General features: G+C 38.4%; 1 protein-coding gene across 6 annotated transcripts in view; it reads left to right on the forward strand.

The window, feature by feature from the left end:
* MYO1B (myosin IB) overlaps positions 1-20,534 on the forward strand; it is a 114,352-nt gene extending 93,818 nt beyond the window's left edge. For 2 of the 6 annotated variants that reach the window (XM_030488923.1, XM_030488924.1), the window contains 10 exons: positions 1,164-1,250; positions 1,550-1,636; positions 4,341-4,427; positions 7,510-7,584; positions 7,992-8,126; positions 9,035-9,141; positions 12,155-12,287; positions 13,825-13,977; positions 14,908-15,035; positions 17,537-20,534. In XM_030488923.1, coding sequence (XP_030344783.1) covers positions 1,164-1,250; positions 1,550-1,636; positions 4,341-4,427; positions 7,510-7,584; positions 7,992-8,126; positions 9,035-9,141; positions 12,155-12,287; positions 13,825-13,977; positions 14,908-15,035; positions 17,537-17,660 — 1,116 coding nt within the window. In that variant the 3' untranslated portion in view covers positions 17,661-20,534. The remainder of the gene's footprint in view (positions 1-1,163; positions 1,251-1,549; positions 1,637-4,340; positions 4,428-7,509; positions 7,585-7,991; positions 8,127-9,034; positions 9,142-12,154; positions 12,288-13,824; positions 13,978-14,907; positions 15,036-17,536) is intronic. The other 4 variants (XM_030488926.1, XM_030488927.1, XM_030488928.1 and 1 more) reach the window with 2 other exon arrangements.
* The last annotated feature ends 4,689 nt before the right edge of the window (positions 20,535-25,223 follow it).

The following is a 25,223-nucleotide window of genomic DNA, read 5'->3' on the forward strand; positions in this document are numbered from 1 at the left end:
ATGAACAAAATAAAAGCAGGCTTAAAATAAAGAACTCGGGTCACCTGAGCAGTACGTTACTTGGGTTAAGTCTTCAGTTCTGTGTGTGTACATGGAGGGTGAAAGTACTGTACTCAGCTTGTGTTGAGCAAGTACTTTATTGCTGTTTTCTTGTCCTCTGCCTCAATTTGCTACAACTTTGCTTCTTCTCTGAGAAGTTTGTATTTTGTGAAGGTATAATCCCTCAGCCATATTAAAGACTTACGGAGTGATGCTGTAATAAGAGGTAAAAATGAGGTTAACAGCTCACATGAAAGCAGCCACAGTGCTCAAAGCAACTACTGCTGTCCAGCTTCAGAAAAAATGTCCCTGGGCTCCTCTGTTTCCTTATTAACCATTCTCCACCCCACTAAGTCTGGCTTTCTCTTCTAGGGAAGAGAGAACTGCCTTTAATTCTGAAGTCAGCTCCCTTCCTGTCAGACAGGGAAGGAAGGGGCTGCAGTTACTAGCTTAGGTGTAAACAGCCCTTTCCTGCCCAGAAGGTTTTAAATTTTGCCAGCAATAAGCTAGCATAATTTGATTTTACTATTTTTCTTGATTTTTACTTTGTCTTTATTATTTTGTTTGAATGTTAAAAATATCCTTTCAGTCTAACTATTGACCTACTGTCTTTTCCCATGAGTGTTATTTGAAGAAAACTGGGTAAAAGCATCATCTCGAGTTACGGTTTTCTGTTTGCTATTGGAGAACACGCTCTTCTGCAGTAGCACTGCCATGGAGAAAAGCCTGGTATGGCAGCAGCCTTTAGTGTGACCTAAAGCCAGGCAATTTACTTGTGATTTATTCTTTATTGCAGTCTAAATGGGTAAGACATCTACTGTGTGGAGGAAAAGCATTGTTGCCACTGTGCAGCCAGACATACAGATATCTCAGGTGATGCAGCAAATCTGGGAGAAATCTAAACGTTGAGTTAAGGTCCCCTGAACTGCCGCTCCCAGACTCTCCCTTGCGAACAGAATCCTCTCTGGAACAGTGAATGTTAGGCTGCGTAGCATTTATGAATTTATTTGCTTGGACATTTGGAGGTGTTGGTTTTTGACTTTGCTTAGATTTATAGGTTGTAGTGCCTTAGTTCAAAATCGTTTTTTTTTTTTTAATAAAATAATGTTTTCAATTGTTTACAGGCTCGGAAACTTCTCCGGGAGCTTAAGCATCAGAAGCGTTGTAATGAGGCTGCCACAGTAATTGCTGCTTACTGGCATGGTACCCAGGTAAGAAAATGGCAACAAATGGTGCATTTAATTGTCTCTAGATAGATAGAATGAAGAAGGCTCTTCAGGGTAAAGTTATCTGGGAATATTTTCAGTGGCTTAAACTGCTGATTTTTTTACTTTTGCTTCTCTTTGCTCCTAACATGTTCTAGCTGGTGCAATCTGGGAAGCTGGGACATGCTTTAATATTTGCTGGTTTTAGTGACTGGTTTCTTTCTCTCTTTCTTGCACCATTGGGAACTTGCAGTAACCTTTTCTTTCCTAAGCTTTTCTATATCCCATTTTCAAATGCATCACAGGCGCGAAGGGAACTGAGACGACTGAAGGAGGAGGCTAGAAATAAACATGCTATTGCTGTTATTTGGGCTTACTGGCTTGGATATAAGGTACTTCATGCACATATCACATGCCCCCCTCCATTACCCAACAATATCAACATTTAATCAGTAGTAGATAGTGAGAATTAATGACTAATACAGTTGACATGAAAAGAGCATGATCATTGATTCCTTCCATTTCCATCCACGCCACACTTCATAAACCTGACAACATCCTGTATATCAGTTTTTCGTAGAGTAGGAAATTCTTTGCATGGCAACCAAGTAGTGATTTGCACTAACAAGCCATTAGACTAGATGAAAAATGACAAGATTAGGGTATTCTCAAATTAGGAAATGCATTTAACTACATGTAAATATGCAAAGCATGATTTGGGGGAGGGGGGAGAAGGTTGTGTTTTTTGGTGTGTTCCCCCTGCCCTTAACAAGTGCTTTCAGTGACACTGTATTAGTGATCCAATTGAGATTTTCACCAGCTTCTATATTCTGCACCCTGGGCAGACTTCATTTACAAGTTCAAACCAATGCTATCAAGTTCTACCAAATTTTAGTTATTAATTGGTTTAATTGATTCTCTGGTTGTGATTTGAACCAGTGAGAAAATTTCAGTCAGTACAAGTAAAGCACGGTTTTATGACCTGATCTTTTAGCAGAAAATTATGTTAGTTTGCAATTCTAAACTTACAGCCCTAGAAAAATCCCAGGAATTCCAGCATCAGCTGTTTGTTTTCAGAAGCAAAGTCCCACTGAAAGATTCTTGCTAATCCCCAGCCTGCAGTTGTGGGTTATGTGAACATTTGAAATGCTGTTCACTTGCGGTCAAAAATTTAATGGTTTCAATTAATAAATTCACAATTTAGTTTAAAACTATAATCAGTAAATACATGAAGTTTAAAACATTTTCCAGATATTATTTAGGTTGGAGGGGTGGTGGTGGTGGTGTGTTGTCAGAACACCTTGCCATCAAGATGGAGAAATGTGCTTCAGTTACATTGGGAATATAATGCTGAGTTTGACCTTTGCTATTTTGATATAAATCTATTCGATTTCTAATGAAATGGCAGCCCTGGGAATCCAAACAAACATGTACGGAATTTCCCTCATATCAGAAAGCCTTTGAAACTTTTCAGTTCTAGCTTGGTAATTAGGTAGCTATGTAATTGGACACACACACAGTTTCCACTATGTTTGTTTAAATGCGGTATATTGATAATTGATTTTACTTTTAATCAGAGTTGCTTTCACCAAAAAACATTTGCTCAGTGCTGCAGAAGTGGGTTTTTTTTTTATGGGTTTAAGGTTTTCTTTAGCATTAAAAAGGGCACATCCAGGAAGTGGATGCAATAGCGTTAACTGTATTAGAGCTTCTCATTTAAATATTTAGAAGATCTGGATAATTTTAAAGATGTTTTAGTAGCTATTTTTACCAATTGGCTCACAGGAATTTAATGAAAAATTGCTTCCTTATTCCTTAAATATTCCTTAAATAATTACATTGAATTAAGATTGGAAAAATAATTACTGTGTCTGATAAGAGATAAAACTTGTGCTTGGTGTGATGTTTCCTCTTTTCCCAAGGCAATATTTAAAACAACAGTTTCTGAAAGTTTTCATCAGAGACTGTTTTCTTTACCAAAAAAGAAAAAGGCAAAAAAGCTGTGGACCTCAAGCACTCAGTTTCCTTCCTTTTCACGAGACAGACAAACACTTAGCTTTGCAGAGTCCTTGTTTTTACAGTACCGTATAGTAGGAGTTTTTTTTCCAAGCAGATGAGTGAAAACATATTCTTTGATATGATATTCTTTGGCCTACACCTAATGCCAATTAACCTTCCTAGCTACATCAGAGAAATGTAACTGGCACAGGCTGGAACTGCTGTTGCACAAGTCTGTCTGACAACATAGAACTTGACAAGTGCAAATACATGGCTAGAGCTGCTCTGACTGATCCTCTAATACTGGAACGCTTTGTTTTACTTGACTTTTATCATCAGATAGCTGAATAACAAGTGTACTGGTGTCTCCTAAAATGTGAGATTCCATTAAGTTGTCCACACATGCCTTTGTGTTTAGAATACTTTGCAAACTGCTTTCCTAAAATGGGAATGATAGATAAAGTTGTAGGTAGGTGCCTATCTCTTTGTACATGCGGAAGGCACTAGGTTTGGGGGGGGTTTACCCTTTCGTTCCATAGAGACAGACATAATTTATCAGACCGGAGATTTTAGTACATAGAGATCAAAATAAAAAATAACCTCCAGAATAAAAGCCTGCAATAGAGCGCTGGTAATTCATCATTACATACATAGTTTCCGAGTTGATTCTTTTCTGCCCAGGCGCTTGCCAGTCGAAGTTACCAGATAGGGAGATTTTAGTGAACCCTGATTCTTCTACACATCATTTTGATCATACAACTGCAGGCAAAGGTCTCCATTAGAATCAAGTTAGAGATACTTACCGCTGATTGTGAGGTGTGCACAGAAGAGAAGATGGAAACACTGATAGCAAATAATGCGGCTGACAAAATTCTTATCTATACATGCCACTTAAGCAGCCGTGTAGGCTTTTTTGACCTCCTGTGTGGCTTCACGCCGATTCACACTGACACATTGGGTTTTAAAGGTTAAATGCTGTTCTTCCATCTTTCCATATCTTGATTGTAAGTTGGCTGTTCTATTTGGGAGAAGCTTTTTCCTGGTGGTTGTGCTATCTGCATCGGGCTGTCTCTTTTGTTCACTATCTAAACCTTTTAGGCTCGAAGGGAATTGAAACGCTTGAAGGAGGAGGCTAGGCGTAAGCATGCTGTTGCAGTCATTTGGGCTTACTGGCTTGGACTGAAGGTACTTTCTCAAACACTCCCATCTGTCAACTTGAACTCAATAAAGCGTGGCACCTTACTAACACTTAATAAACAAGCAGTTATGTGGGCTCACTCGTAGGGATGGTTTTTACACAGAATTGCATTGTTTAATTTTGTCATGGACTTCACCAAAAATTCAAAAGCTGAAAATGCCTCATTTACAGCAGTATTTAGGCATCGGGGTTTTAGAATCAAGAATTTCATTTAGAATGAGGAATTTCAGCTTTCAAGTGAAAGACAAATGGCAGATTAAAGGGACTCTGTCACGGTTGTTGACTTATAAACCTGACCTACGTTGGCAAAGATCCTATGCGGAAAGATTACAAGGATGTATTTTCTTATGGTGACCTCTGCTTGTTTGAATGGGAAGCAGGGTGGAGCTGTCTGACTCTCACTGCTTCTCATGTTAGACCCCTGACCCCAGTGTCAAGGGCATGGTGTAAAGCAATTGATAATGTCCTGTTGCTTCCATCAACCTTTTTAGAGCATGGCATTGCATGCAGTTACCTATGGCTTGTGGCAGCCATGAATTCCCAGAAAAACTGAGACGTACAAGAGTCTTTTGTTTTTTATCCCTTGCTTCCAAGGACTGGTTGGCAAAAGAAAACATGTTTGTAATCTGGAAAAGTATAGTTCTGGTCTGTAAATAGACTATGAAAATGGCATCTTGAGATGTTTCAGGTCTGCGCCCAGATGATTTACATAATACAGTTTTCAAACATAGTTTGACAGATGCAATCCTGAAGAACTGTGGAAATCTAAATCAGTTTTGCTTGGCTGGGTGTCACTTTTGCTAATTAGTGATATTGTAGACTTTAGAAATATTAAAGGGAATAATTTATTTGATAACAAAAAGTCCAGCTCTCATACTGTCATACTAATTCTAACAATGCTGGAATGGGAAAAATAGTTACGAAACATGTAATTATATGTATGTATATTATGTATATAAAAACATCCATTACAATACATACATGGAAGCCAGAGCTGGAAATACAAAGGAGCCATTTTAAGAAGTCATTCTGCAGATCAGAATCACACTGTAGGTACTTCTGCCAAAGCGGGTCTGGTTTTATGATTCTAAAACAAGAATATGTCCCTGCTGAGAATTCAGAGGCTGTTTCATATCAAACAGCGGCTTTTAAATGAAAACTGATGAATCCAAAACCTTTAAGGCACATTACAGCAGAAATATGCTTTTGTCTGTCTGTGGTGTGGTTTTTCAATGTATTTTTTAGTAGTGTAAGCATCATTACCATCTCACCTAAAAACGCAGATTTTTCTGAATGAGAACATAGTCTGTAGTTACAATATATCATTGTTGCCACAGTTCTTATTTGATGGCAAATAAGATTCTTATTTCTTATTAATTCTTGAGGGCTTTTTTTTTAATGGTATGATAAGTGTATTTTAATAGCACTTGTGGTACTTTCCAGATTTAGGCTTTTCTGGAACGGCTTGCATTTTTCAGCGCTTGCTTTGCAGCTTCCCTGCAGCGCCAATAGGACATGTGGGTGTAGATTAGTCCCTTTGTTCCAAATTAATTTGCACACTTTGCAGCTCACGAAGAATAATATAAAGCAACATCATTAAAGAGACACTATGAGAACACGGTGAGATTTGGGATGATTGTGGTTGGAGTGGCTTTAAGTGTGTTAATTTCCATCCCTGAATAAGTAGTAAAGGATGTACACTAATTATAGAGCACTAAACCTTACAGAAAATCAGTGAATAAGAACTTTCATAATTTTTTCTTATAAAGTGAGGAGGAAAAAATTATGTGCTGTATTTGCATAGAATGATGACAGCTGAATGATGCCAGTCGTGTTGGTGCATCTTAATGTGTAATTAAACAAAAGCCATTTATCGGGGCGGGGGGGGGGGTGTGTTTAATCCCAGAACGGTGACAGATTCTTGCTTTCAAAATGCTGGCTTACCTTAAAATGCATGACACTCAGTATGGGTCAGAAGGTGTGCCAGGGTAAGCCAAGCTAACTTTTTCTTACAAGTTGATATGGGGTTTTTCCTCTATGGGTTTTCCTTTATTTTCTGGTTACAGTGAACTCAGCAACACACGGTGAGTAGCTAAAACCGCTAAATTTGTTCTGGGGTAAATGAAGTAAAGCCACGATGTTTTCCTTGGTTTTTGCTCTAAACTTGTAACAGGTGTGTTGCTGCTGTGCCAAAGTTTGGAAAAAGCTGGGGGATGTTTCAGCTAACTTGATGTGAGTCTGGGCTCCACATAAAACTGCAAACCAGTTGTGCTCAGATTGCATTTTCTGCAGGGAGGAATATGGAAACTCTGCTAAATAGCATTCTTAGAAATATGAAGGGCAAAACAAGTGTTCCAAAACTTGGATTTACCAGCATGTATTAAAAATGAGTGTCATTTGCAAAATGGTTCTCAGTGATTCCTTGTTCTAAATAAATTTTAGTAGTAAATATCAATCTTGATGATATCAAGCAACATTTGTGTTGATTCTTTGCTCTTACCTGGCACCAAAATCTTATTGTCCTTTTGGCATGAAGACTACTCGTGCAAAAAGAGTTTTTTCATGCATCAGTCTGCTCTGGAAAAAAACCCACCCTTTTTTAGTATAGAAAACTCTGTGTATTAAGAATCTCAAAGGAAAAAAATCAGAAATATTTCATCAGTCAACTATGCAATTAACATCAGTTCACTGTCACTTCAGACACAATAAAATATGTATAACTGATGATACCTCACCTTTTCCAGTTCAGCTTTATGCAAAAGCCTATGAAAATGATTCATGCTGTGAATTCAACAACATTTTAATAGGTTGTCTTTGCAGAGGAAAGCCTTTCAAATTCTCTGTTAAATTTGCAAATGACTGTACTCAGCCGAGGTGACTTTCTGACCACTTGGTCCACAGTCTGGTTCATATATTTTAAGTGTACCCAGTTATTGTTCCTATTTCAGGGAATTCTTTGCATGTTTGTATGCCTTTTTAGTATTTTCTGCCATAGAGCTTTATAGAACAGTACCTGTGCAAACAAATTCATTTGTTTTATTCAGTTTGAGGATTTGTTTAATTTTTCAGGTCCGTAGAGAGTACAGGAAATTCTTCAGAGCCAATGCTGGAAGAAAAATCTATGAATTTACCCTTCAGAGACTTGTATGTATTATATCCCTACAAAGCACATTACATTTTCTATGTTTTAAAGTTTTGTTTGCTAGCAAAAGTAACAGCTGTGTTACGGCATTGATAGCCTTTGTAAGGAAATGTCTAAGCTAAGCATATGGAAAACTGACAAATATTCTGATGTTGCAAGGAAAGGATAGTGATAGTGTTTTGAAGGTGCAGAAATGGTACTAACTAAGCATTTGCCACACTTCTGTGGTATCTAAATCTGCAGTTCTCAGTATACCTGGCTTTTTAAATCCATATCCAGGTTTATGAAAGCTGAGACTTGCAGTTTGGTAGCTGTGCTTTTAATCACAGAGCATCTGCTTTTCCTTGCTTATTTCAGTGACGCTGGTATTTGAACATTAATAAAGCATCTTGCTTTAATTTTATCGCAGATGCAAAAATACTTCCTGGAAATGAAGAATAAGATGCCTTCTTTATCACCAATAGATAAGAACTGGCCAGCAAGACCTTACCTTTTCTTGGATTCAACTCACAAGGAACTAAAGAGGATTTTCCATTTGTGGAGGGTAGGACACATCCTGGTTCAGTCTATACAGAACTTCATCGCCATTTTCAGTAGTTTTGTTTATGAAGGGCCTATTTTTAGGATGTATTTCTTCCCATTCCAGCCAGGATGATTTTATTTCTTTGGAAGAAGTATGGTTTTTGATCATTATCTTCGGCCTGCAAGGGGTATAAGTGTCCTGCCTACTCCTTTCTGGGGCTAGGGAAAGAGGATTGCTTCCTGGCATCAGCTTTGAACTTAATAGTAAAACAGTATGCCTGTTGCCTGTTAATTGGTAGCTTATAATACTTGTGACCATGGCCAGGACTGGGACTAACTCTTAGACCAGCACTGGAAGTACCGGGTGGAATTTTTTAGTTATGAACTGTGGTTAGCTGAGATTCGGTTTGGATCGTTGGATAGAGAGAACAGCGGGAATCTGTAGAAGTGCTGAGGATTCGTTTTACTGGTCCTATGGGCTGTGTTTTCTGTGAATTGTCAAGGAACAGTTTTTCTTCCTGAGCCTGCAAAATTCATCCTCTCAGCTGTGTTTTGTTCTTTCTCTCTTACATAAACTTCCACAATGGTAGAACTATATATATATGTTTCTGTGAACCTTTTTAGCACAGTCTCCCAGTGACTGGTATCCGATATATTAAGCTTGTGCTCAAATGCAACATGCTTAAATTTAAATGGTTTGGATACTGCTTTTGGTGTAATTCAGAACTATCTAAAATGGGTGAGGAGAAAAACACCTCTGTTGCATGTTATGGTGCTACAGTGGCATGTAGAATGGAGCTGAGTCACTTCAGAACTATACAAGGAATGTGCATCTTGAGCAATAAGCAAACATGAGTCTGTGGTGCTGCTGCTTCAGATCAGATTGGGAAGGATGATTTTTTGGTTTGTTTAATATATTGTGTTTTCTAGTGTAAAAAGTACAGAGGCCAGTTCACAGATCAGCAGAAGCTAATATATGAAGAAAAACTGGAAGCAAGTGAACTTTTCAAGGACAAGAAGGCTTTATATCCAGCCAGGTAATGACTTATTCTGCTGCTTCCAGTGTACAATAAAGTCAATATCCTTACATAGATTTAGGAAACCAAGCAAGGTTTTGCTTTTTATCTTAAGCAGGAAAGTGCATTTTCTTTGTTTGACGATATGCCTCCATCATTTTACTTTACAATCCTGCAAAATTGACCTCAGTTTGCTTCTAACACAGATGTTGTTGCAGCCTACTAATCCTGTGATACTGAGCACTTCTGTCCAGAAGCCATGATGTTCTGTTGTTCTAACCCTCCATGACCTCTTCACATTGTAAAAGTTTGGAGGACTTGCAGAAGGGAATAAATCTCACCCTTTCCCCTAGTTTCCATCATGCTGATTCCTGCAGCCAATAAATGTAGAGTGAATTGGAAGGCTGTAAGTGACCATGTCACTCCCAGATGAGGCGTGCCAGGGAACTCTCTTGTGTTCAAACTGAGTACGTTCACTATAATGCTCTAATGTGCAGACTAGGTAATTTAAGAGTTAGATCATTGGTGTATATCTTTTTGAAGGGATACTTACAAAAATAAAGTGCTTAGAAGTTCATTTCCATTTTAGAAATTTTTTTTAAATTTTATTTTATTGGGGGGCTCTTAAAAAATGTGAAATCTTTGCAAATAAGTTTTTTGGTTTCTCAGATTACTGAGTTCTTGAAAACTGATAAATTCTTGTCAATGCTGTCTGCAGAGCTAACATTACTCAAGAAAGTGCAGTAGTATCTGATTTTACATAAGGAATGTACTTTTTTTGCATGCAATAAAACTGACAAATATATGAGCTTAGGAATTGTGTTTTTCTTAAACAAAGGTCTTGTCCATCTCAGGAGAGTTTTCTTCCAGAAGCCATAGTCTGAGCAGGAACAAGGCACTGTAGAGTAAGAAGCAAGATTCAGTAGAGGATCAGGAATTTGCAGGCGTTGATGAGAGTAGTTCCATGCATGGACAAGCTCTGCTTGGTTGGGTGTGTGTATTTTATTGGTTTTGGTTTGTGTAATTTTTTTTATTGAGGTACTTCCTTTTTTCCTCTTATGGGTTCAGTGTATGTTTCTTTTTCTTTCTTTCAGTAGCTAGCTTATTTAATGGCTGTATATGTTAGCTTGTGGTTTGCTCCTTATTTCCTTTGGGATATCTTTTTATGCTGCTGGGAAGAGAGAAAGATGCTGCCTTTGGACTCTTCTAGGAGCAAGGGTTTTTTGCTGTGAGTCAGTGTATGTCTGATCAGTGTAGAGCTCCTTGGGAAGGAAGGAATTTTATTTATATCCCTGGTTTGATACCTTTTACACCAAGACTGAACAATGAAACATTATACAGTAGAAGATATATCTGAGATCCTCTTATCCAAGACATTCTTAAGTGGTATATATGATAGTAACTGTTGATTCATTTCAGTTTTAGCTTGTAAGTCGTCATAGTTTGATTAGGGAAAAAATCCACAGGGAATCTACTGTTTTGGTGGCTATGGTTTCATAATGCTAATTAATAAAACCAAAAAAACCCTAAAGCTCCTACATGGTAGAAAGTTAGAATGCTTTCCCCACCCTGCACTAATTTGGAAACATTTCCATCTCTTTTTGCCTTGTATTCAGAGCTGATTAGCTCTTGTTGAGGTTTTTTATCAGCCTAAGGGTGGAGGAAATTACTGTAGTAGTTAGTATGATAATGATTCATAGGATGGGGATAATTTTTGTATATAATATAATTATTTAAGAACAGAAGGGGACTTTTTATGAGTACTAAAATACCAATACCCTTTCTTTTCTCTCCCATCTCGCTGTGAGCCAGAGATGCAATTACAAAGGTAGTGCTATTCCACGTAATATATTGGTTCCTTTTGGGCTCCAGTCATGGATTTTTTTGATTAAATGACAATCTGGGGTAATTTTGATTAAATTACAATCAAAGCACTTTGCATTTAGTGCTTTGATTGTAATTTAATCAAAGTGATTAGTTAAAGTGACTTCCAAACAAAGCGAGCAGCAACTGTATTCAACAATTCTTAACTGATAGCAAAGCTCTTACTGAATAACCCTGAGGCAGATAAAGGTGGGGTGAACTGCAGGCACAGCAAGTCTTGACGAATAGCTGGTACACGTTTAACAAACAGATCTTGAAGGCAAGTTCTTGTCTGTCACTCTGAAGTACTGTGAAAGAGCAGAGGCGTCAGTCCTACTATTTCCTGCTTTCACAGAGAAAGTTATTGGGTGATTTTAAATCAAAATTGATTGCATATGCAAGGATGTACTTGTGTCTTATACACATAGCAATCTGGCCCATTTAATTGGAAAATGTTTCCAAAGCAAAGGAAAAAAAAATCCTATTACTGTCTCTGGTGATAAATTTCTCTTCATTCACTATCGCTGTGCTGTAAATATATGCAAGATTCTGTGTCCAATACACATACCATTTCTTACCCCTCCTCCTTTCTCCTGTCCCCTGGGATAATGTGCTGGGAGCTATATCCACACTACTCTGTAGCAATTCTCAGGTTATTTTCAGCTGATGTAGGATGGCTGCACGGCACAGATTAATGCCACCACCACCTCACTGAGTGAACAGTGGTACTGAATTGGAGAGTCTTGGGGCTGAGCAGGGCACTGCAGTTCTCAGCTTCTCAGCAGGATGGAGGACAATTATGCTGCAAAAACAAACAGCATGTTAAAAGCCCTGTTTGCATTCAGTTATGTATTGTTCTAATTATTCTGCTAGACAATAGCAAATTATTTTGCATTGCTGTCATTTAAAACAGGTAGAAATCGTGAGTAGAGGTTTCTGGGTTGTTCAGAGTATTCTTTTGCTAAAAATGATGCAGCAAATTACTTCTCCTGGCAGAGAGTGTATTAAAGTTTAAGTGAGCTTCTGACAGTATAGAGTCATGGAAAATGGTATTTGGTGTGTCTCCTGGCCCCATGAAGCCTGAAGCAGAACATGAGGGTTTAATGAGGTTTGCTTTTTCCATGAGATTCATATTTAACTCATGTTTCCCTCATCTTTTTTTGTTGGGCAGTGTTGGGCAGCCGTTCCAAGGGGCTTACTTGGAAATCAGCAAGAACCCCAAGTACAAAAAACTTAAAGATGCTGTGGATGAAAAGATCATCATTGCAGAAGTTGTGAATAAGATCAATAGAGCTAATGGGAAGGTAATAAAATTGAATTGCTTTATGCAGAACAGTAGCTAATTTTTGTTGTAAATAAACGAAGAGGGAGACTTTGTTTCGGTCACGTAATAGCCGGAGGGTATTTTTTAAATGCCTCTTTCTAAGGGCAAGACTGGAAATGTTGGATTTATGTAAGTTGGTGATTTTAAACACCTGGTTTATGTTTATATAAATATTACTAAAATCTTGTTTGGGTTTGTAGTTTTCAGTGACTTTTCCAAACAAAAAGAGCATCTTCTCAACTGGTAACAGACTGCACCGATTCACAAACCTAGATCTTCTATTTACCAATTGAAGAAAATAAATATTTAGAGAATATTGTTCAAATATTTAGAAAATTTAACTTTTCAAAGTTCACGCTGTCATTCAAGCTCCTGGTTATCACATTTTATTAGGTTTTAAAGTTGAGAGTGGCATACTCTGCTAGCTTTGCCTGTCTTCTGATTGATAACTAAAGCTTTTTGGAATAAAGAGGCAAGTTTCTTGTATCATTTGAATAAAGCTGTTAAGTATGCTGGGTACTGTTTTATTCTGCCAACAAAGAACTTGGTTTGCATTTAAATTATACTTATTAAAACTGGAAGTATTATCCTCCCTTAGTAAATGTAATTGTTTTCCCCATATCTGTCTAAATATTAGAAGTAGTAGATCTCAATTTCTCAGATGTAGATGTCATATGCTTTTGTAGGAGTGAAATTAGGTTGTCTGTTGTTGATGCCAAGTTAATTTTCTGGTTTAGAAGAAACTAATTAAGTGAAGACAGTATCTTTCCTGTACTTGCATAGGCTACGGCATTCAAGATTAAAAAATAATAACAATAGTAATGAGCTATGGTTCTATGTGCTTAAGACAACTACTTCTTAGTAAAAGTAATTAAGATTTTATTATTTAAAATTTTACAGGAGAAAAAGCCGTGTTCTCTTTTCTCTTTCTTATACTTTCTAAGATAAATTTAAGAATACACATTCATGCTTTACAAATATTTATTGTTTGAAAATATGAATATTTATCCTCCTAAAGAATAATTCCAATAGACAAAGGGAGGAGAACATAGCATTGAAAATACCTACATCATTTGTGTTCTGCAACAGAGTTTTGGTGAATAACAGTAAATAGTGAGGCTTAGTCGTGAATTACCTATCACTGAAAAGGTACAATTGGCTTTCCTGGGGATTGACAGAGCATAAGAAATTAGGTTATCCTTTTTTCTACGTATTTACATGGTTTCTGAGTTTCAGTTTCTGGATTCTATAACTATAAGCTAGAAATTAAAGGAACTGTTTATACCTGAGCATAGGTGCCAAAATGAGCTAAGCTTCTCAATCTATTATTAGATGCATAAATAAATTTGACCTGATTTTAACTGATTTGCAGCTTTTACTGAACATCAGATGTTCATATTTACAAACGTGGGCCAAGCTTATTAACTCTGTGAACTGCTTGTAGTCTTAGTAGCTGCTCAATAAAGACTAGTTCTCTCTCTGTGTAGGTAATGGTTTGTATTTTTGTATTTTCACAGGCTACATCCAGAATTTTCTTATTAACCAAAAATAACGTTCTTCTTGCGGATCAAAAATCTGGGAATATCAAGTCAGAGGTTCCACTGGGAGATGTTACCAAAGTGTCCATGAGCTCCCAAAATGATGGCTTCTTTGCAGTGCACCTCAAGGAGGTTGATTACAACTTTATAATAAAATCATATGACTGTTTTGCATGCAGTGATGTAAAAAATGTTTATTGATTACCTTGTGTCATTAAATTTTAGTGATTAGCCTGTAGGCTGAGAAGTTTATTGAACTTCGGCATATCTGCAGAAACTTTGATTTAAAACTACCGAAGCCGAATGAGAACAGTTACTACATTAGGAACAATCATTTACTTGTGAAAATCAGACTTCATATTTCACTGTAGCCTCTTCAGGATTGGAGTTTTCCATTGGTAATACAGGCCTTTAATCTGGTTCAGAAACTTTGTGGCAGTGTTTTCCTTTTTAGCTGCTCATATAATTCTTCCTGACACACTGGCAGAATATCTCTCTCTTCTTTATGGGATGCCAAGAAATCCATGTTATGGCACAGCTAATTCAGTTACTAAGTTCTAAAGAACTTAATTCAGTGCTATATTTGCTTCACTGCACTGTCAGCATTGCTCTGCTAAAATCATTAAGCTGGCATTTGTATTGTAGCTTAAATGGATTTGAAGAACATCATATGTAATGTCTTTTCATACTGACTGCCTTCATCCTAATACTGGTGTTGGTAGTTGGTTTCTGTTCCTTTCTGAAAATATTGTGAGCTTGCTGGGGTGTAAGCAGAAGAGGGATACAGAAACGCTACGGTTTTGTAGGACAAATGAAGGTGACCATCCTTTATGGTCAGAAGGGTTTTTTAACTTTCTAAACCAGGTTTGTGGTTTATTTGAGAGTAAATTGCATTTTGATCCTATACACTGCACTGCATCTCTTTTTAATTTACAAGACGAGACTGTTGCTTCGTTGCACTGGGGAGAGAAAAGTCCTTGTAAAACCTCCTGCTTGGCTGGCCTTTAATATTTTCCATATTCTAGGTTTTGGTAGTTCTAACTACTTCCCTTTCTGTTTCAGGGTTCAGAAGCAGCTGGTAAAGGAGATTTCCTGCTAAGCAGTGATCACCTTATTGAAATGGCCACCAAACTTTACCGCACTACTCTCAGCCAAACCAAACAGAAGCTCAACATCGAGATATCTGATGAGTATGTTTCTTGTTTTCTTAAAAGTGCATTTGCAACACGTTAAAAAGTCAAGTATCTAATGTTAGAAAAACAAAACGCTGTCATATAACTTATAGTTCTTTTCTCTTGACAGAATACTTGTAAATAAGGATCCAATTTTCAGTGTGTACTCGTTTCCTTTAAAGTCCTTAGAGAAAACGTGCTTTTCTTAAGGTAGTTTTGAATAGGGCTATGAAGCAGAATTACATTTGAGAGAAGTGTTTTGTGTGACTGAAAAGTTCACATATTCCTATGAGGTGTTCATTGATTAGAATGGACATTAGGTGCCAAGTTCTAGTGAAAACAATATAAACAGAATGAAAAGCTTCTCCTCAAATACACATAATGATGGTGCTAGTAATGTAGCTCTATAAAGCTCTGCCTTACCTTCTGTGAAGTTGAAAAATGTATTCTTAAAATTCCTGCTGATGGTGTTAGAACCACCTATTGTTGTTTTGGGGTTTTGGGTTGTTAAAAAGCTTTGTTTGATAAAAAGTTTGCATCTCAATATTTCTTTCTGCTTGGTGCAGTTTCGTATTCTGGCCTTAATAAGGACTGCACTTGCAGTGTTTATAGCTATGGAATAAAAATGCTTGTGTGTGTGTAAACTCCTAAAGCCCGCTGAGTAAGAGTCCCTCACTTAGTCCACTATTGTTATGTTCTCAGTTTGTTGTGTGAAGTGTCCCCTGGTTTCAGCGGTGTTGATTTGGTGGCTTTATTCATTATGAATAAAAAAGAAAATTTGGAACCCTTTAACAATAGTGAAATAAAATTTCTGTGGGAAAAAACTGAGCCTTTTCTGTGGCTGCACTGCACTGCTTATATTCTAGAGTCACGATGGCAAGTACAGTTTGTATCTGTTCAGAGTTGAGGTTTTATATAAAGGCTAATTTTGCTCTTTCCTTGAAAATGACATCTGCCATTTTCCTTTGTTCTGTCACCAGATGTGATTTAATTTGCTCAAGGGTGTGTGTTTTTAGCCTCTACAAGAGCATGGCCATCTCCAGGAAGTTTCTAGTTTAATGAAGGCTACAAAGGCATAAACTACTAAAAGAAAGTTTAAGCATGCATTGTGCTAGTCTAGACTGACTGACTGCCTTAGGTCTGGAAAACAGTCTGCTTTCTGAGTGTCTTGCATTTTGGGATGTGGTTTTGTCTCTTGTCTTGCAGATTAAAAACATTCAAGTGTGTGTTGCTGTTGAGTTTATCCAGACTAAATAATTTTGTTAGCAGTTCCATCTCTGTTAATGGTGAGGCAGTACTCTCTTCTCCCTGCTGAAGTTTAGATACAAGCACAGCTAGAGACTGAGGAGAAAACGTGGCCTTATCTTGACTAATCTACACTAGTTTTGGGAAGAGAGCTGATAGAACCAAAAATGCTGTTCATTAGGGTATGTCTAGTATATAAACATACCATTTATATATATATATAATACTGGAACAATGTCAGCCCTGGTGACAAGAGATGCTGGCTATGAGACCTACTTATGTTTTCTGGATGCTTGCATGGCTGGGAGTGACGAACAAGTTAATCTTTGAGTGTCCGGGCTGTGTAGCAGGAAAGCAGGACCGAAGGGCAGCTCGGCACAGCAGAGGCCACTTCCTCCCCTGAGGTCTGCTGTCAGCTTGATTTGTGGTTTCCGGCTGCAGAACAAATTCTTTGAAGTTTTTGGCCTCTGCTGGAGGACTTTTAAAGGATGCTGAAAGGGAAAATCTGCTGTGTTACAAAGGACTTTTTAGGTCAGCAACCGCTGCATGTGAGCTGAGAGGCAGTGCTGCCCCGTTCACTGCTTTTAATCTTGCTATCCAGATCAGTGAGTGGTTTGAGGCTTCACAGGGGCCTCATGGGGGTTTTAAAACAATTTTTTAAGCCATTCTCCACATTCAATGAAATTTCTCTTCCAGTAAAAAAAGTGAAGAGTCAAATCCAAATTAATTTAACCTAGACTGTAGGAAATACCTAAATTTGGACATTGCTGGGAGGGAAGTGTATTTTCCCAGTTGCTGAGCAGGAGGCTGTAGATTAGAAATACGAGAGCTGCTAAAATACCAGATATGTACTAAATTAAGCACAAAGGAGAAGAAGAGTGCTCCCAATGCTGCTATAGAAGCATTTAGCTTCTTTTTGTGAAAACAGAAAAGTCCCTTTGGGTGACGGTGAAGCAGTTGGAAATAGCCTTTGCTGCATTTCTCGTACGTTAGAAATTCTGTTGTAAACTGCCTTCTTTCTGAAGGAATACCAACTGTTGTAAAAGGTCCACAGTTACAGGCAAAAGGCAGTAACTAAGGTATACTACTTGAAGGAGGCTCAAGCCATTCCATAACCTATGGCTTTTTTTTTTTTATTCTCCAACTTTCATTTATTAATACAGACCTGAAAATGACATCTTTGGAGCGATGCTCCGAACCAACAGGAAAAGACTTCTACTCCTTATGTGGTTTTATCCACCTTTAACTAAAACATATCTTATTCCCTCTCCTAGGTTCCTGGTCCAGTTCAGACAAGACAAAGTGTGTGTGAAGTTCATACAAGGCAGCCAGAAAAACGGCAACATCCCAACTTGCAAGCGAAAAAACAATCGGCTTCTTGAAGTGGCTGTCCCTTAACTGCTGCTGGTGGCTCTCCCTTTCACGGACTTGTTTCTTTGTAATAGTGCAATTTTAGTTGTTTGGATTTACTGGTTTTATCCCTTTCTGGAGCTGTTGATGGCTAATAGCTTAAGGAAGCCCTTGGCAAAACATTCGATCAGTCAACCTTTTAATCTTTTTGTTCATGCCAGAGTCTTAACCCTCAAAATGCAGATTTTTACCCAGTGAGGCATTTTTACCAGCTGGCACATACCTGTCATACACAAATCATTCTCTTTGTTTAGAGGTCATATTTTACTGCGGCATACCATAAACCTACATATTAATGCTAAATTACTCGTATTCCTTAGTCTAGACATCTGCTTAACAGGAACTATACATGGCCTTGATGCTTGGTGGCCATTTGTGCCCAGTGTCATAGAAGCATAGAATGGTTAGGGTTGGAAAGGACCTTAAGATCATCTAGTTCCTGTTGTGGTGGTGTGATGGGCTCCTTGCTTGTCACTGCTGGGGAGACCAGCAGAATGGAGACTGACACACTAACTCCTGTAGTTAACACTAGGACCTATGTAACTAGACCTTTTAGTCAGTACAGCACAGAAACATCTAATTCTGCAAAACTGAAGGAATATATGATTATACAAGAAGTTGTATGCATAATTTTATCATAAAAAATTCAAAATTTTGAAACAGGAATTTTAATCGGGTCAGATATTTTTAATGACTTTATACAGTAGAAATCAGTAAAATTAAAAAAGCTTGCTTCTTTCACAAAGGCTATACAGTTCGAGGCATATTTTCTGTTCTGCTTTTTTTCTTTTAAATTATCAGTTATGATTAGAGCCTGAAAAATGCAATAGTATTCATACCACAAGTAAATGCTAGGTATTTAAACAGTTAGTTATCAAGCGAAAGGTTTTTAGATATTGGCATGTACAATGTGCAATAAAACATACGTGACATTTTGTGAAAAATTATTTATAATACATTTTTGTGTGCAAGAGGATTGGTGCAGGCTGCATAAACAGTGTAAGGGTTAAACTAGATTTGTGTTGTTAATTTGCAGTTTTTTAGAGTGTACACTACAGTTGTCAATTTGGGAAGAATACTCAGAATTAAAAAATCCTTAATTTGGGGACTGTATATAAATTGGTGTTGTGGTAATAAAACGGTTCTAATTCTGTGCTGTTTGGTACTCCTATGTTATAACCATATTTTTGTACTCCAAACTATTTTATATAACTTGTGTGCCTGATGTAAATGTGTGCACAGAAAATACAATCAAGAGCTGCATTATAAACTTTCAGTGTAACTGATTGCACTTAATCTTTTATAAGCCAGAAGCATTAGCTGAAATCCTTAAGAGGAGAGATGCATTTTTAGATAGAAGTAACTACTCAAGTGAAGGGTTTGTTGGATGTGACTGTTTGATTTGTTGATGCAAGGACAGTTGAGAAAGCATTGTAGTTTTGCAGTCTGATATAGGACAGATTAAGACCCTGAGTATCTGATGTGCAGTGCTGGAAGTCCAAGCATAAATAAAGGAAAGATAAAGAAAAGTTCAGAGTCTCATTACTCTCCTGGTGGTAAAGTGATGTAGTGCTCCTGGCTGTGAAGGCTCCTCTGGGTAGTTCAGCATTAACATTGTGTGGCTGCGTTAAAATGGCATTTATTGCAGTAGATGTTGTAGTGCTAACAGTTATTGGGCTGAGAAAAACAGCTGGGTTGGCTTATACCATGATTTGCTTTGGGATTAAAGTACATATTTTTCTATTATTTGGATACAAAATACTTGTTTTTAACTGGTTGCTTTAATGTTGCTGTTAAAAGCCCATGTACATGACCTTCAAAGGTGGGAGTAAGCAAAAGATACATCTCCCAAACTATAACAACAAGTTGCCTCTTCCTTATGATCATGGTTTGAACCCTTCTTTTACTAACTGAGTTGGGTTAATAGTTTAATAAAATTTAAATAATTTTACATGTATTAGAGATGTTTATGAAGGAAATCTTACTATCGATTTGTAATGCAAAATTAGGATACTTCAAAGGAATTACTCCATTGCCTTAAGAAGCCAGCACATAATAACATGGCATTTGAAACTCCTGAATCTTGTGTTAGAATCTGTGCTTTGTAAACATCGGAGGGTTTGTAAAACTGTTTGCTATCTTGAAAACCTTGCAGTAAGGACCACAAGGAGCAAATTTTGAAAATTAATACAATAGTAAGGAAAAACATTTGAAGTCTGATGTAATCCTGTAGTTGCTTGCAGGTAGGAAATGGGAGAGCTTAGAGCAAGTACATCTGGATATGTGGCCCATTAAATTAGGGTATTTCAGGATGATGTTAGGATATTTAACCCATCCAAGCCAGACCCAGTACACATCCCTTCCATTTTTTGATCTTTGTAGCAAGTCATGATAGCCACATCCACGAAAGACTGGGAGAGGGATAAATTCCTCACTTTGGTTTCTCTTCTTTCATTTCTTTTTCTGGACCTTTACAATTTTTAGCTTGCATATTAGCCAGCACTTTGTGATAGTTACTATTTGACACTTAAATATTTCTCAATGTACAGAGCAAGTTTTGCTGGACATGAATTATTTAGATATGCTAGGAGAGTCATGGTATCTTGATGTTTAGATTGAAGTATCTAGGATGTTGAAAATGAAAATGCAAGGTCACGTAGGTTTCTTTTCCTCTGTTTTCTTTTATAACTGTCTATCAAATAATCTTGTAAAGAGCAGGCTATTCCTACTATGGTGCTAACCTTACACGTCCTTTTACTTGTGAATTTTGTCATCTGAAAGCTTGGCAAGGATCATTAAAGAAAATGAGATTTGTTGCATGAATCTTTCTAGAATCAAATAAAATTCTGTTCTAGACCTATACATTCTCTATATCTGTATCTTCCTTACTGACATCAAATCTGAAAAGAGCAGGTGACTGGGTTTTAGGTTAACGATGCACGACACTGGTGTGTGACTTGGAGAGAGAAGTTTCTCTTTTGTATGTGATTCCTTAAGAGGAATGTCTTCCTCAGTGAATCACTGTAGCCTTTTTCAGTGCAAATCTTCAGTGCAAGTCTTTTCCTCAACAGTTTTCTCTGAAAATTCTGCAAACTCAACTTTTCTAATATCAGGATTTGGACTGATTCTCTAAGAACCGTATTAAAAACCAGATTAACCTGATTTTTGAAAAATAGCTTTGAGCCCCAAACCTATCATATTCCACATTTTGTTTCATGATCTCTTTCTCCTTTTTTGTGTGTAGCAGTTTTGCCCTGAATTATGTATATTTTTGTTCATCGTACAAATTATGGACGAAAGAAACTAAAATGTAAAATCAGAAAAAGCATTTTCAGTTTTAATCCAGGTTTGTTTTCATTGCCAAAATGAGAGCCTTTTCCTAAACAGTTCTGGGGAAGAAAAACGAAGAATTAATGCAAAATTTTGACATGAAATATTTTCCCCAGTTGGTGTACGTTTCACTGTTAATTCTTAAGCTTTTAGAGCCTTAATCTTGAAGAACAACATATTTTTCATATTCTATAGAAAATGGTCATGGTTGTTTTAAGGTTGCACTGTAGTGTGGGTGTAGCGTAGAGGAGGGAGATACACGCACCTCTGCTTCTTTGGACATTAGAACTTACCAACAAACACACATTTCAAAGACAGAACTGTAAGTATTTTATGATGCTGCTGCCAATTTATAACACTACAGAGAAGCATGAATTTTATGTAATCTCTGGCATCACTAACAGATGAGGTCTGGTTTTCCTCCTATCGAGCTTCCATCCTTACTGGAGTGTTTTGTAGCTTACACAGACACACCCTACTGTGAGTGGAAGGGACAAATCTTTACCAATGTTTGTAAAACCCCTCAGAGTGATCAAAATTCTCTGGAAACTGCTTTTAATAATGTGGTTTAAAATAATTACATGTTATGTCAGTGTCCCATGACCTTCCAGTTAAACGTAACTAAAGGTTGTTGGCATGTAGCATGATCTTGTAGGCCTTCCAGCACGATATTTGCTGATTTGCATTACAGACCTGTCTCTCTGAAATTGTGTGATCTGTTAAGTAGTTTCAGGAGACTTTATTCAGGCAGGAGCATCTTCCCTCCAAAAGAACAGTATTTGCATGTCACTCCCAGGTACAGTGAGACTTTCCATTTTATGGCTAACAGGAGTGCTTCCTCCAAAAGGTGTAGGTAAAGGGAGGTTTAGTGTATTAAAAAAAAAATAATTACCAGAGTTTGTTGGCAGAACAGCACTTGCTGCTGCTGAAACATCACAGGTACGAGTGGTCACTGCTTTAAGCATGCAGTAAATACATACTACACAGAAAAGACATGTTTTTTCTTGCAGGAAACACATAGAATCAGAGAATGGTTTGGGTTGGAAGGGACCTTAAATCTCATCCAGTTCCAAACCCCTGCCACAGGCAGGGACACCTTCCACTAGAGCAGGTTGCTCCAAGCCTCTGTGTCCAACCTGGCCTTGAACACTGCCAGGGATGGGGCAGCCACAGCTTCTCTGGGCACCCTGTGCCAGCGCCTCACCACTCTCACAAGGAAGAACTTCTTCCTAATACCTAATCTACATCTACTCGCTTTCAGTATAAAGCCATTCCCCCTTGTCCTGTCCATTGAAAAAGCCCCTTTCCAGCTTTTTTGTAGGTCTCCTTCAGGCACTAGAAGCTGCTCTAAGGTCTCCTCGGAGCTTTCTCTTTTCCAGGCTGAACAACCCCAACTCTCTCAGCCTGTCTCCATGAAGGAGGTGCTCCAGCCCTCTGATCATTTCCATGGCCTCTTCTGGACTTGCTTCAACAGCTCCATGTTCTGTTGGAGGCCCCAGAGCTGAACGCAGTACTCCAGGTGGGATCTTAGGAGAGCAGAGCAGAGGGGGAGAATCACCTCCCTTGACCTGCTGGTGACACTGCAGGACACAGATGGCTTTCTGGGCTGCAAGCGCACACTGCCGGCTCATCCAACACCCTAAGTCCTTCTCCTCAGGGCTGCTCTCAATCCATTCTCGGCCCAGCCTGTATTCATGCTTGGGATTGCCCCAACCCAGGTGCAGGACCTTGCACTTGGCCTTGTTGAATATGGGGTTTGCGCTGGCCCACCTGTCCAGCCTGTCAAGGTCCCTCTGGATGGCATCTTTTATGTCCAGTGTGCCGATTGCATAGCTCAGATTGGTGTCATCAGCAAACTTGTTGAGGGTGCTCAATCCCACTGTCCATGTTGTTGACAAAGATGTTGAACAGGATCAGTCCCAACACCGGCCCTTGAGGAACAGCACTCATCACTGGTCTCCACTTGGACATCGAGCCGTTGACCACATCTCTTCAAGTGTGACCATCCAGCCAATTCCTTATCCACCGACTGCTCCCATCTGTCAGATAAAACTGACAGCACTGCTCATTCAGCAGCACTGATTCTTTCTGTTCTTCCACACTTTTGAAGAAAGAGGAGGACTATCGAGGGTGGAGGATTGTGGTGAATTCATAGTTGCTGTTAATAATTTTTATAAAAATGTATTTATATAGGTTGGGGCAGATTTGCATTGGCCAGTCTCAAAATATTAGCTGGAATGCAAAGAGAAAAAAAGTGCTCCTGTGAATGTGTTGGTTTTCAAGAAACACATCACTACTTCATGTCTGGCTGTATTTGTCTACAGTAAACTAGTGCTATTTAAAGGATTGCGGTTGCAAGAGGAGTATCACAGTCACCAGCTAGAACCAGTTCTGCTCCTGTTGCCTTGTGCACACGGATGAGTTGGATATTCAGGCTTTAACTTAAAATGAGAGTTAGGACAGTTTGAGGCCATTGCAGTTAACTTTGATTACGATCAATTGCTGAAATTGAGTACTAAAAGATTTTTAGAGACAGATTCCTTCTCTCCTTCATCCTAAACTTCTAAGACATGCACATCTGATGATGAACTGGCCAGGCAACATTTTGAAGTAGGAAGCACAAAAGGCTTTATACATGAATGAAAAGAAAATATAAAGAATCTGAATATCTCTTCTTTATAATTCAACTGATTTCCAAAGCTGCACTTACCCCAAGGTAAGGATCTCTTTGCTGTATAACATTCTACTGTTTATGGTCTTTAGTTATTAGAGAAAATATAGAAACTAAATATTCCTCTGGCCAGGGAATCTTCTTCCCTGGAAACATGGCAAACTGCTGGGGATCTGCATGGAGTCCTTCTGTTCAAGTCCCTGCCCAGGCCCATGGGACTTTACTGCCCAGGCTCTCCTTCACCCTCTGAAACATCAGATGCCTTGTAGGCTGTTCTCTGAAAGTGGGAGATGATGCTTTTTGCCACAAAGAATGGTAATTTTTACTGGTTTGGCAATGTCCCATCTGGACGTTATGCATCTTTTCCGCACCACTGTCCTGATGCTGGGTGGTCTCAGAGATGCTGGGTGCCATTTCCCACTCTGGCTCTCATTACATTCCGATTCCCTCCTTCCTCTGACATTCTCTGCAGTGATAAAGGGAGGTGTACATCTCCAGGGTAAAGCAGCAATGTATTCTAGGGTTTTTTTCTTCCATTATCTACCACTGCGTCTTGGCACTTTGGTTTCAGCTGAACATACAGGAAATGTTTTATTTCCCTTCTAACCAAGAGCTGTTTTTAATGAAAGATGCTTTGTTCCCTTTCAAGTTAACTTGCTAGCTGTATCAGTATCACCAGTGTTTCCCAAAACTCTGACAAAAAGCAAAACTGAAGCCTGGAACATGAAAAGCTGCTGTTGCTATGTGCTCTGTCTCTTCCTGTTAGAATAGAAATCCACCTGAAGTGATGTTGTGATGAAGTCCCTGCTGGCTTGATCCACAGCACACAGCCTTCAAGGTTGCTGTGCACGCTTCTTGTGGCTTGAAAAAAGGAATCCATCAGAATATGAAACAGGTAGTTTCAAACTGTGGTGCCAAAAGGAGGGAATTCATTTATATTCAGATGTAAAGGAGCATTAAATAGCTGTGAATACACTTACATGTGCTTTACTTGACTGTATGCTGCTATAGGTATGGAGAAGGGAACTTGACACAAGTTTAACCATGAAGGCTTCAATTGCAGGTGTTCAAAGCAATGCTGTCTGATCAAAATCACTCTAAGCTACTGATTATGATTAAAAAGTGAATGTTGAAGTCCAAAAGTTGTGGATGAGCTTGCAGTGGGAGATCCTAAATGTTGATTGCATCCCATGTTTAATATTATATGGGGATCGTGGCCTTGTGATGGCAGGTTCCTGAGTTTTCATGAGCCGTTCTGGGGATAACGCAAAAAAAAAAACCAACAAAATCAGCTATTTCTGATATAGGAAAAAGGTGTTTATTTTAAACCAACAGCAAACTCATTGCAACATAAATGTAAGTTTTTTTCTAGCTCACAGTCATCCCATTACTGGCACAGAGATGTTCCTCCTGACCACCCTCTATTTGAATGCTCTATGTAGAAAGTGCTGCTCTATTGACAGCACATGATGTCCCACACGTGCTTCGCTCCCAAGCACTGCATGGACCCGGGATGTGGGTTTCGATCCTACCTGGGTGGTTCTCTCCCT

Source organism: Strigops habroptila, chromosome 5 (genome assembly GCF_004027225.2).
Source record: "Strigops habroptila isolate Jane chromosome 5, bStrHab1.2.pri, whole genome shotgun sequence".
In the NCBI taxonomy this organism is placed as follows: domain Eukaryota; kingdom Metazoa; phylum Chordata; class Aves; order Psittaciformes; family Psittacidae; genus Strigops; species Strigops habroptila.